This window comes from Crocodylus porosus, unplaced genomic scaffold, assembly GCF_001723895.1.
Source record: "Crocodylus porosus isolate Cpor-Errol unplaced genomic scaffold, CroPor_comp1, whole genome shotgun sequence".
NCBI lineage: Eukaryota > Metazoa > Chordata > Crocodylia > Crocodylidae > Crocodylus > Crocodylus porosus.
Window position 1 is genome coordinate 18,731,775 of NW_017728915.1, and position 12,552 is coordinate 18,744,326.

The window sequence follows — 12,552 nt, forward strand, 5'->3', positions numbered from 1 at the left end:
GTCAAAGAAATGTCTTTATATTTCCAAGTCATCTGAATCATTCTGTAGTAATTATCTAAATGAAATGCCCATAAATCATGGAACTGTAGAATGAGAATTCAGTTAAGAATAGATTATTTATTATGTGAGTTGTGTTGTTGCCCAAAAAGTCTTAAGCAATATATTAATTATATTTTTTTAATTAAATTCTAGCTGGACAACTTAGCCAGTCAGCACATTTTGCTCTCCAGCTGCCTTACAGCGTGCTTGGCTTGGGACGTAGTGCCAATTTCCTCGATCACTTGTATGTTGGCATTCCTCGTCCTTTAGGAGAAAAGGTAAGGTTAAGATCTACCTTGCATAAATTATTATTTTCCAGTGTTTTTCTAACCTGATAAATTCTGTAGGTTGCTATTCCTAAGCCTACTTTTTGAGAAGCCAAAACGATGAAGCCATTTTGAGTTCTGAAAAGTTTCCTTGAAGACAACGGTATGTGTGTCTGTTTTCTCCAGCCTGCCCTATCAATCTTTTAACCTCTTTGTCAACAATAGGACAAAAGTTGCACTCAAAAGGAGCACAGGCATAGTTCTTGTGAGCTGTTAACATAGGAGTATAGTGCTTAAGTTATAGATTCTTATATTTGACCAAGAGTCTCACCAATTTATGCTGTGATCACACCAGATTAATGTAGCAAGCATGGTCTGGATGTGTTAAGTACTTGGATAGGAAACATACAAGAATCACAAATGCAGCAAGAAAATGACTCCGTTGCTTCTTGAATCACTTTCTTCATTAACAATGAGTTCGTTATCAGCATGGTAAAAGGTATTCTGCTGAATGGACCTGCCTTTGGATGGAAGTGTGAAACCCAGGTCCTGACCATGTATGATTGGTCAAGATCCCATATCCTATTTTAAGAGTTAGTATTCTGGTTGAATTATGATCTGGATAATTACATTCTGACTACATAAAATTCCCCTACAGAATCAGTTCTTCCCTTCCTACCAGAAACTGCAGTGCCAATGTGCACTTAAAAGAAGCCATATTTTACTTTAGTGATGGCTATCTATGTCCGTGGCGGATGCAGTGATCAGTAGTTGTTATTTGGCTTACAAATTACTTCAGAATCCAAGCTAAAAATTAATCTAAATGTAAAATAATTATCCACATCCATCCCTGACTCATGAAAACCACTTGAACTTTCTGTTCTTTCTTGTGTAAATTTAATCAGGAAATGTCTAAATACTTCACAAAATAACACCTCTTAGGTTTTAAGAGGTAAACCTAACTTTTATGTCTTCTTGCAGTCCATACGGAAACAGGAATGGACAGCTATCATCCCAAACTCCCAACTTATAGTCATTCCATACCCTCACCATGCTCCTCAAAGGTAATGTTATTAATTGGACTATACTGTATATTACAAAATTATAATGTGGAAACAGATTTTTAATTGTGTATCACTTTGTTATCCTCCACATTTTCATAAGCGAATTAAGGAAATGTGTTTTAGATGAAGTCACTCTAAAGTGGGTGCCCAGAAGGCTGCAAAACCACAGTCAAAGACTACAGTCATCCATAATAAAAACAGGTGGTTATTTTTAAGTGATATGCTGCCCTGGTCCCAGTTCTTGTCAGTATTTTCATTAATGATTTGGAGGATGAAATAAGAGTATATGTTCATAAAAGCTGCAGGCAACAGCAAGACAGGAGGAACCTTAGCACTTTGGAAGGCAAAGAGGTCTTGATAAATGGGAGAAACAATCTAAATTCGATTAATGAAACTCAATATAGACAAATGTAAAGTACTGCATTTAAAAATAAATATAAAACTGGAGATAACTGGCAATGCAGGTAGCCAAAAAAGGTGCTGGGAGTGATAATGGATCATGAACTGTTCAAGTCAGCAACATGATGCTGTTATAAAACCTGGTAAGTCTTATATTTGAGTATTCTATCAGGAGGATTATATATAGGATACAAGAGGTAATTATTTCCCCCTGGCGGAGAATAATTGCATCCAGAACAACAGTGGCAGCTAAGCAGGAGTCCAAGGGCTACCACTTAACCCTTCACAGTCCAGGCCACCACTTGGACAGCCCCGTGCTGAAGGATTTGGACATTGACCTAAATTAGATATGGAAGTTTGGGTGAGGTACACTAGTCCTTAGAAACTTGGTATGTCTTGCCCACACAGGCAGGAGCAAACTGATCACTAGATTTGGGTTTAGGAAGAAATTTTTCTCCAGACCAGGACCTTTGGATATTTTACCCGTTCTCTGCAATGTCTGCGATTATCTGAGCATATTTTAACTTAACTGATTTCCTGTCTTAGTAGCAAAGTGTTAGCAGTACCCTCATCTTCCCCTACCCTTTACTAGTGGTCCATTGTAGAGTGTGTTATTGGATGCTGTGAGGCTCTGAGGTGCAAGAGGACTAGATTAGATGTTCTTATAGACACTTTTGGACAAACTGTTGCTTGCAGTGTGAAAGACTGAAGTTGATGGCCTCAGAGGCTCCTTCTAGTTCCAGGGAACATGTAAAGGTGTACACACATCCGTTAGAGTGATTCTTGTAAATAAGCATGTATCTTCATTTGCTTCTGCGATGGGAAAAAAAAGGTCAAATTTATAGTGCATAACGGACTTCACATCAGTCATTTGTATTTTTTGTTAAACTAAAGACTTTTATATAATGCCAAAGAACATTCAAAACACATTATTGAATATAGTCCTGTAAAGGAAAACCTACCTGCCAAAGTTGTTATTGACCAAGTAACAAGTACAGCCACAGCAAAAGTGCGTGTTTTGGTTTCATCAAATATGCATCCAGTGCATCTACTTAGATTCAAAAGTTTCTGTTCAGAACATGGTGTATGTTGCTATCTATGAATCTCTACATTTTCTTGGAGGAAGAGATGAAACTGTTGCTTGCAGGAGGATTGTAACACTGAAATCAATTTGAGCTAAAAGCATTTATACAAAAAAATGGACTCAGGAACATAGAAAAAATGTCCTCTTGCTACTCTTGAATATATATGTCAAATCAAAGTTTACTAGTCAAACCTCTAGCATTTCCCTGTGCTTTGTCTTGGGGTAAAGTCATAGTTGCTTTTATAACATAGAAATGATTCTGATGTCACAAAGTCAGCATTAAAACTTTACCGTAGAAGACATGAGATGTGAAGTACCAAGACCTTTTCTGTAAAATATGCTGGGTTCTAATTATCAGCCCTAAGATTAATAGCAGCCAAATAAATCACCCAGTACCATTCTAAAGAGCATCCTTGAAACTGAGATCCTGAGCATATCTCTGGGTACACACAAAAACAAATTACAGTGTTTTTCAGCAGGTAGACTGTGCAGAGCAGAACCAGGTGTGTGGGACTTATCCATGCTGTCTCTTCGGTGATCATGAGACTACTGCTGAGAAACTGGTCCCCACTGGCTAGAACTTCACACTTAAAAAAAAAAAATCTCAGTAACAAAAGTAACCTACCGTTGCGACAATTTGCCAGAATTGTGGTGGATTTCCCATCATTGGTAATTTTTAAATCAATATTGGGTGTTTTTACTGACAGAGATGCTACAGTCCAATCAAAATTATTGAAGAAAGTCCTATACCTTCTGTTATAGGAAAGGTCCATTAGTCAAAGGAAAAGTCCTTAAGTAAAACTGTTTAAAAGTTGTTTCTCATAAAAAACATTTTAAGTACTATGATAGGTAAAACTTGTCTAAGTCTATCCCAGCCAGGCAGTTGCCCCAGTAAAAATATCACTCACAAAAATTCTTGCTTCTTCTCATTTCCTGGACCATCATGGCTACATGATCACTTCAGCGTAGTTCTGTTAAGTAGCCATTCCTTTCAATGACTAATATTTTGGAGGACAAAATTGTTTGTTACCCAAACCATCCCTCCTGGCAGTTAAAAAATATGTGTGCATATTGTTCATGCTCAAGACCATCCTAAACAGTCACCAGAAGAAAACAGGAAGATGACAAGATTCAACTTTCTTGATTATTCCTAAGCAAAGGGATGGGGGAAAGGCCCTGAACCTCTTAGCTCCTCTTTCTACTCAGTACTTAAGCAAAAAAGAGGGTACAAATATATGATTTTTTAAACCGTCATAAGTGCTTTATCGAGCACTTAAATCACAAGCAGGACTTCTACACTCTCAAAATGTAAGGAATCCTTTCCTCTATGAATGGTCTTTTCAAAAGTAAACAGGCATTGCTGTTCTTCTATTGACAGAATTGATTTTCTCCTCCAGTAATTCATAATCAAAAAGAAAGATCTTGCCTAAGGAATGAGTTCTCCTCAAATACACAAATTATCAGGACAGGGTGGCCCTGCTCTCTTAAGTCTGCAGGCAGACAGATGGAAAGAATACCAAGCAAACAATAACAAATAGTCACATGAACTGCTCCATTCATCTCAGCAGGGTTTTAACTTAGAATACTAATGAAGATTTACAGGTCAGCATTGTTGATTATTTCAGTGCTGATTCATTTAGCAGAAACATCCAGCTGTCCTGCAGTTGCATGTAGAATTAAACACATGCTTCTCCTCCCAATTTTGATCATTGGTAGATCCTCCCATATTCCTTCTCTATAATAAAACCTCAGTTTCTTGTCCTTAAAATCAAAATGTTAAGAAATAAACTCTTCAGGCCAAAATGTCCAAGCTGATCATAATAGATTGAAAAAAGAAGGATTGAATCCAAGAAGGTTGATGAGGAAAGAGGTTTTCTGGAGAAGACTCATGTTTGAGCTACAACGATCAGTAAAATATGTATAATAATACTGACACTTCAAAATTAAATCTACACCCTGCAAAACTCTACGCAGTCACCATACACAAGCTCAGGAAGACAAAGGACTTGCATTTCTAGTTACCCTGTTACCAAAGTTTGTTTGCATATATTCACGGTTGAAATTTTTAAGCTACAGATAAGAGGATGCATGTCTTGGATAGGGTGCATCAGCTGTACTCTGCAGTGGAAACTTGGCCTGAACTATTCCTACTATTGAGTCAAAATCTCTAGTCCTAAGCATTCAAAATTCAAGGTGGGCCTGGGACACAAGTTCAACTCTGAATCTGAACATCTACTTTTGATCTTAGGGGCAGAGTTGGGCCCACTTGGTGTTCTACACACTATTTTTTTGTTAACCAAAATCTTGGAAAACAATATAAACCGTAGGGTATTAGTTTTTCATTGTATATTAGAAAATAGCATTTACATAAAACGCAGTTTCCTGTAAATGAAAACCAACCTGCCAAAGCTGTTATTGACCAAGTAACAAGTACAGGCACAGCAAAAGTATATGTTTTGGTTTCATCAAATATGCATCCAGTGTGTCTAGTTAGATTCAAAAGTTAGATCTCGTAGATGTGCCCAGTGATTCGTGCAGCGGGCCCAGAACTTAGTGAGCTAGAGCACACCTTCTAGAAAAACCAGCCCATCTTTAAAAACTAGTGAAACTCCTTCTATTTAATTTACCCAATAGAAGGCTATGAAGCAACTTGATCAGCCTACAGGTATGTATATAGGGAGGAGATTTAAAATAGTACAAAGATCCTGAATGGGTAGACAAAAGCATAATAAAATAAGATCCAGTGGTTGGAAGCTGAAATTAGACAAATTAGACTAGAAATAATAAGATGCATGTTTTAACAGCCAGCATAATTAACCATTGGAATAATTAATTCATTGCTTAGTCTTCAAATCAATGCTACATACCTTTCTAAAGGTTTATGTTCCTGTGCAAATAAATTGGGGCCTCAATACAGGAATTTCTGACTCAAATTCTATGTTATGCAGAAGATGGATAATTATAGGAGTCCCATGTGGCTTAAAGATGCATTAACCTATGGAAAGCCACTGGATTATTTAAAGATTTAAATTTACACACATCCATGGAAAAGCATTTAGTCACCATGTTACAAATACATTCATGCTACTCCAAAAATTGAAATGGGTACTAAAATAATAAGCATATTAGGAATTTTGTTACAAATAGAATTTCATTGACAAAGTAATACAAGTGTAGTTTGCAAACAGTGCAAAGGTAGTGTTCAAATTACAGTATTTTTTTTTCTATGCACATTCACTGCTGTTAATATTTTTATGGATTCTGTTATCCTGCTTCTTGCTACAAAGAACCTCCCAGACACTTATTTGTCTGTGTTTCAGAAAAATATTTTCTCCAAATTTATGTATGTAATAAAATGTAGGGGTGTGCGAAGCTGACAGTATTTGATTCGGATTCAGGTTTGGCCTGATTCAGGGGACAGTGATTCGATTCTCTGATTTGGATCACTGTCCCGATTCAGTTCAGCCAAATCTGAATCTGAAGATTCATTTCTGATTCAGAGAATCAGTGATTCAGCCATAGACAGCTCTATATGTCTTTTCTATGTACCTTGAGGTACCAGGCACGGCTTGTGAATGCTGAGATGGTGTGGCAGATGGAGCTTCCCACGGGAGCGCAAGGAGGTACCCCGCGTGCTTGGCAGCGGACCCAGAAGTGGACCGGAAGTACTTCCAGTCCACTTCCGGGTCTGCTGCCAAGTGCACGGGGGGCAGCCCCCAGATCTTCTTCCGGCTCGTTCAACCACAGGGGAACCCCCAGTGGCCCTCTGTCACGGGGCACTGAGGTGCCCTGTGTCTTAGAGGAGAAGGAGAGCTGTCAATCAGCAGGGCAGCACAGCTGCAGGTTGCTGTGGTAACCAGCTGGTCAGGTGACCGGAAGGGGGCAGGGCCGGGCCCTTTATAAATAGCCCAGGCTGGAGCCTAGCAGCAGTTCCCCTCTGGCAGCCGCAGGAGCAGGAGCTCTGTGGGAGAGCTGAGCAGCAGAGTCAATGGTGGCAGTCTGACCAGCTGCAATGATGCGAGGGGAGGGAAAGAACCCAGATAGAGGTATGGGAGAGAGCCAGTATTGAGCGGAGCTGGGTTTATAAGCTCGGGGCTTATGATTGTGTTGTAAGCTGGTAGGCTTCTGGTGTTTGAGTTATAGCCGATTCAGTTATCGTTACACCGGAGGATCAGGTGAGGCTGTAGGAGTGTGAGGAGGCCTCACAGGGGCTCCCCAGTGGCTTGGGGGTTCCCGGTGCCCAGTGGGGCACAGCGAGGGGTGCCCGTGGGGCACAGCTGTTTGTGCTGGAGAGGCGCGGTGTGCGAGGTTGCAGACCCCAGCCCGTGAGGGCAGCATAGGCCCCAGAGGGGGCAACGGGCGCGAGAGGTGCAGCATAGGCCCTAGAGGGGGAGACAACGGGCGCGAGAGGCACGGCAAAGGCCCTAGAGGGGGTGAGAAACTCTGGGAGCGGGCAAGTACACTAGGAAGAACCCTAGGAGAGTGTGGGTGCACCGAGGGAAGCCCCCAGGGCCGGAAGTGTGTGTTGAGAGGTGCCCCAGGAGCGGGCACGGGTATCAAGAGAGGCCCCAGGAATAGGTGGGGCATTTTCTGATTATTAGAAACCCAGTAACGGGGAGACTAAAAAGGACTCTAGAGGGGTTCCTCAGTATTGGGGACCCCAAGGGGCCTAAAAGGCCAGGTAAGGCTTCGGTCACCTGAGCCTAAGCTGACATCAAGGATTGACAGGACCCCAAGGGGTCAGGTAGGCGAGGTAAGGCTCAGGCCGCCTGAGCCTAAGTGGACTCATAACGTTGGCAAGAACCCAGTAGGGTCAGAAAGGCCAGGTAAGGCTCTGGCCGCCTGAGCCTAATCCGGTATCCACCATTAACGGACTTTAGAGGGACCAGTAAAGGGTTAGGAGGATGGCCCAGGTGGCGTGATAGCCTTGGGAAGATTGGAGATGGGCGCCAGGTGGGTGACAGACCCAGGGGTGCCAGAGAGGGGCACCAGGGCAGGACGAGTCCAAGGGGCGCCAGAGAGGGCGCCGGAGGGCCAGGACAGAATAAACGTCCAGGAACAGCTGTGAGGCATGGGGCGTGCTAAAGGGGAGGTAGGAGGCATGCATTGCCCATAAGGCTGGGGGTGTTGGAACACCCTACTTGGAACGGAGGTAATACCAGCACAGTGTCAAGGTAAGAGTAGGCAGCCTCCCTTACTGAACTTATAAGAACAAAGACGTGGTGGGCGAGAAGAGGGTGCTGGATCACCATAATTGACACAGCAGGGGGCGCTAGCGAGGCCACGGCCACTCACAGGCCCCACTCCGTGACACCCTCCCAAACCCAGGAGGCACCCAGTTGCTGAGCTGGGGGGCAGGGGTTCCCTTGCACACTCCATGGCGGACCCAGAAGTGAACCAGAAGTACTTCTGGTTCAGTTCCAGGTCTGCCAGCAAGCACACGCAGGACCCCCCGTGCTCCCGTGGGACACTCCATCTGCCCCACCATCTCAGCGTTCACGAGCCCCGCCTGGTACCTTGAGGTGCATAGAAAAAACATATAAGGCTGTGTCTGTGGCCAAATCATCAAATCTCTCTGGATCTCTTTGAATTGGAGTCTTCTGATTCAGAAAGATTAATGGGTCTCCTGATTCAATTCACATTCGAAGATTTGGCCGCCGAATTGGGCTGAATTTCCTCCAAATCAAATCAGCGACTGAAGCTTCACACAACCCTAATAAAATACCCATTGATTTCAGTTTTCAGTATGGTTCAAGATTTATTGACTGCAGAGACTGACCTCATTGGTTAATAAATCTTGATTATAATTCTAGAAACTCAGTATTTACTTTCTGTCTGAACTTTACTAAATTTAAAATTAAACATATTCTGTCCCTAAGAAAAGAAAAACAACCATGTTGCTTATAGAATAGCAGCGTGTCTAGAAACTAGAGCAAGGGGTCTGAGAGTCGCACTCCATCCCATTTCAGCAATGATTCACTGGATGACTTTGAGCAAGTGAGGTAAAATTTAAATCAAGACATACACAATTAATATAAGCAAAAATCAAGTAATAAAATGAAAATAAAACTGTTCTGTAACAGAATCTTTAAATACATGTAATGAGAAGTAAATAATAGTAGTACAAATACAGGGGGGGGAAATTACTACTAGAGTTTGAAGTAGAGCTAAGAAACTTGTCTTTGAAAAATAATTTAAGTTTTGACCACACAATTCAGAGACGAAGGCCAGCATGATACTTGTGATCATCTGTACTGGCTTTCTGTACAATCCAAGCCCAACAAAAAGGTGGAGAAACCCAACATTAGGACTGAAACTGCTTTAACTGTGGACACAGGCTTGACCACCGTAGTACTTTAACTTATATATGGCTCTGCCAGCAGTTTTTTTGCCATCAGAATTACTCCAGTTCAAACAACAGAAGCTTTGCAAGATGAAGGTTTTTGTCAACAGAGCTGCACCAACACCAGAGAAGTTGGCCAACGGAGCTCTGCTGGCTACAGCGTATGAACTTTCCACACCATGAACTGATACGGATATGCTGGCAGAGCTTTTTAATGAAGATGAAGTCTCCATTGCTTTTTCTCTGGATGTAGCCGCTCAGCATGAGTTTAAAGATCCTTGTCACAAATAGTGAAGTTGTAGCTATTCTGGGAAATCCAAGTGTTGCCATGTTGCAACCTGAGCTAAGGTCACAGTTAGTCCTTCCCAAAATAAAATCAAGAAGGCCCAGGAAGCTCTGCAAGGTTCATCATGTGGGGCAGCCAAAGAAACTTGGGAGGCCAGAAATCCCTCCCTTATGGGATCCACATGCTAGGGGTATGCTGGCCCCTCTCCTGGACTACCCAAACTCCCTCTTTTCCCTAGAAATACAGCCACCATTGACTGTCCTTACCATGCCTACAGTTTTTCCCTCTGAGCCTGGTACAGGCTTTAGGAGTAACTTAATGCAACATTAATTTCAGCAAAACGTAAATATGCAGTGACTGGCAGAAATACACAATGACTGCTCCCCCACAACCTGCCTGGAGTGCTGTCTTCTGGCACGTGGGATTCTTTGATAAAAGAGTCAGCATGTCATGTGGATTTTGCTAGTTGGTGCTCATCCTTTCACCCCAACCCCAGGCAGTTTTTGAGGCTTCTGCTGCGCGTTTTACTTTTATTTTGTTCTTTTCAATGCTCTACTGCAAAAGCGAGCATAAAACTCTTAATGAGGAAGAAAGCCAATCCCTAAGGATATACCAAGGCTCCTGGATAGTTCAACAGAAACTAAATTTAAACATGGTAACAATTATATTTAACACTGTATTTTGTAAGTAAACACCATTAAGCTCCTGTCTTTAAGGTAAGCCCCGATCTTGCACAGACAATCATAGATCACCTTATTAGCAGATTTTGCATTACCTTTTCATTTTTGTAAATGAACGTAATCTCTTTTGAAGCTGTAGTCTGGGTCCTAATGAAGAATACTAATGTTTTTTTGGCTTCTCTTCTGTGTAGCTGGAGTGCCAAGCTGTACCTGACCCCAAGTAACATTGTGCTGTTAACAGCTATAGCCCTAATTGGAGTTTGTGTTTTCATCCTGGCAATAATTGGCATATTGCACTGGCAAGAGAAGGTAAGCTTAATTAAATGGAAATGAGTTTCTGTATATTTTCACACTATAAATTTTGTATTGTGTTAAGATATGCTCTCGTATTGTTTTGAATAATGGCTTTCAGTTTGAAAATGTACTTTAAAATTAAATAATCTCAGTAATTTTCACATTTCTGACAGGTATCAGGCTTTATTAATACACACAAAAGTAGGGTAATTTTAGGTTTTATTGAAAGCTTAAAAAACAAGCATCTGGTTATGTAGGTTTGATCTCTTAAACATTTAAAGGGAAAATAAGAAATAATGTACACAAATTTGGTATTTTGGCATATGCCATTATTCATAACTAACTGGGAGACTTTCAGTTTGTAAGATGATTACTTTCAACATCTTGTACTCTCATCAACTGATCAGAGTTGCAAGTAGAGGCTGTTTTTGAAAATAAATGTAAATTCAACTTACTTTGCTTCTACTCTGATGGTGGTTCAGAAAGAAGAAAAGCATTTGTTTTTGTTCTATACCCTTACTAGTTGTATGGCTATTAATGTGTGGGACTCTTCCATGGGATGCTGGCTGCTTTGCTCCACATGTCTGAATTGCATGTGGACTGTATATACATTCATTGATTTGAAGAAGCATTTTGAGAGGGTTCTTTCATGTCACAAAAGAAAAGCATTCCCACTTTTCTTAACAAGTCTCAGTTCACAATATTATCCAGCTGGCAGGATAGCCAATAAATGCTGCTACCTCGCCGAGCCATAATCATAGCGGCCAAATAACGTGACTGCATTTTTGACTTGGTATGTAGGCCTGTATTTGTGTTTGTGAAACAAACAGGCCCGATTAAACATCCAGCCAAGTTGTGCATGTATTTCATACTGGAAAATTATTTCACAGTGATGTCACTGACTTTTACAAAATGTTAACACAGAGCCCATATGCAAGGAGCGATGTGGTTGGGACTGCAATTGACAGAGCAAGGAAATAAAGAATTCCACTCTTATATCCTGCCCCGTTGTGCTCAGACAGTACAGCGCAAATGACAAAGAAACTATGCTGTGACTAACTCCCAGCTTTGTCTCCATTATTTTCTAACTGCAGCATACCTGTAAAGGCAGTAAATATGGAAGCACAGATAGGACGTAAACCTGGAAAAGTAGGGATAATATTGGTAGGTTGGGGGAAGCAATTTAAAAGTTTGATTGCAGAAATGCAAAATGTTCAAGTATTCCTTACATACATTACTATAGTGATTTATAACCAGGATGCCATGGCACCCTTGGGTGCCTTGAGATCCTTTCAAGGGTGCCGCAGGATGCCACACAATGTTAGCACTGCTAAGTGTACAAACATGATTCACAAGCTAAATCCTTAGCATGCCTATACATGAGCAGAGAGCCTGCTCCAACACACAAATTACAGCTCATGGCAGAGCCATGCAGTGTGGGGTAACGGGGATCGCCCCGCAGCATGGCAGCAGCCGGTGAGTGGGAGCTCTTTTTTTCAAAGAGCCAGGAGCTGAGAGATTTGGCAGGGCAGCCACTGAGAGTGGGCGGGGGATGGGGCCAGTTTAGCTGCAGCCAAATCTCCGAATCAGGTTCAGCCGAATCGATTCAGGACAGTGATTTGAATCCCAAATCAGCTGAATCCGAAGTGAACACTAGCCGCTTTGCACAGACCTAATGTATAAAAACTCAGAGTTTGCAAATATAGGACTCCACAGTGTTGAAAACATACCACGCTGTTGTAGCCTTTCTGAGTTTTTTGCAGTAGTTGAATTGCTCTAGTATTTTTCTGTTGTCAAAAAAAGAGTGAAAACTAAGAGTAGGCATTTTCCAACGGGGCCCTCGGGTCTAAAGGAGTTACGAACCACTGCACTAGTAGCTTCTCAGCTGCTGCTGAATCCACACATTGCGGTGTCTTTTCCTATCTGTGCTTCCATATTCACTGCCTTTACAGGTATGCTGCAGTGACCATCTTCTTCCCCTTCCATAGGAATGGAGTGCGTTGGTGATTACAAATGTTGCGTCTTCTTCAAATAATATATCTTTTGGAGGATATTGACTCAATTTGGATAAAATAGTCATCATCCCCCTCTGTCCTC

The 12,552-nt window shown here is 41.6% G+C and overlaps 1 protein-coding gene across 1 annotated transcript in view; it reads left to right on the forward strand.

The window, feature by feature from the left end:
- ITFG1 (integrin alpha FG-GAP repeat containing 1) overlaps positions 1–12,552 on the forward strand; it is a 200,017-nt gene that overhangs the window by 183,475 nt on the left and 3,990 nt on the right. Inside the window, exons 15-17 of the mRNA XM_019535776.1 lie at positions 193–317; positions 1,287–1,369; positions 10,353–10,470. Coding sequence (XP_019391321.1) covers positions 193–317; positions 1,287–1,369; positions 10,353–10,470 — 326 coding nt within the window. The remainder of the gene's footprint in view (positions 1–192; positions 318–1,286; positions 1,370–10,352; positions 10,471–12,552) is intronic.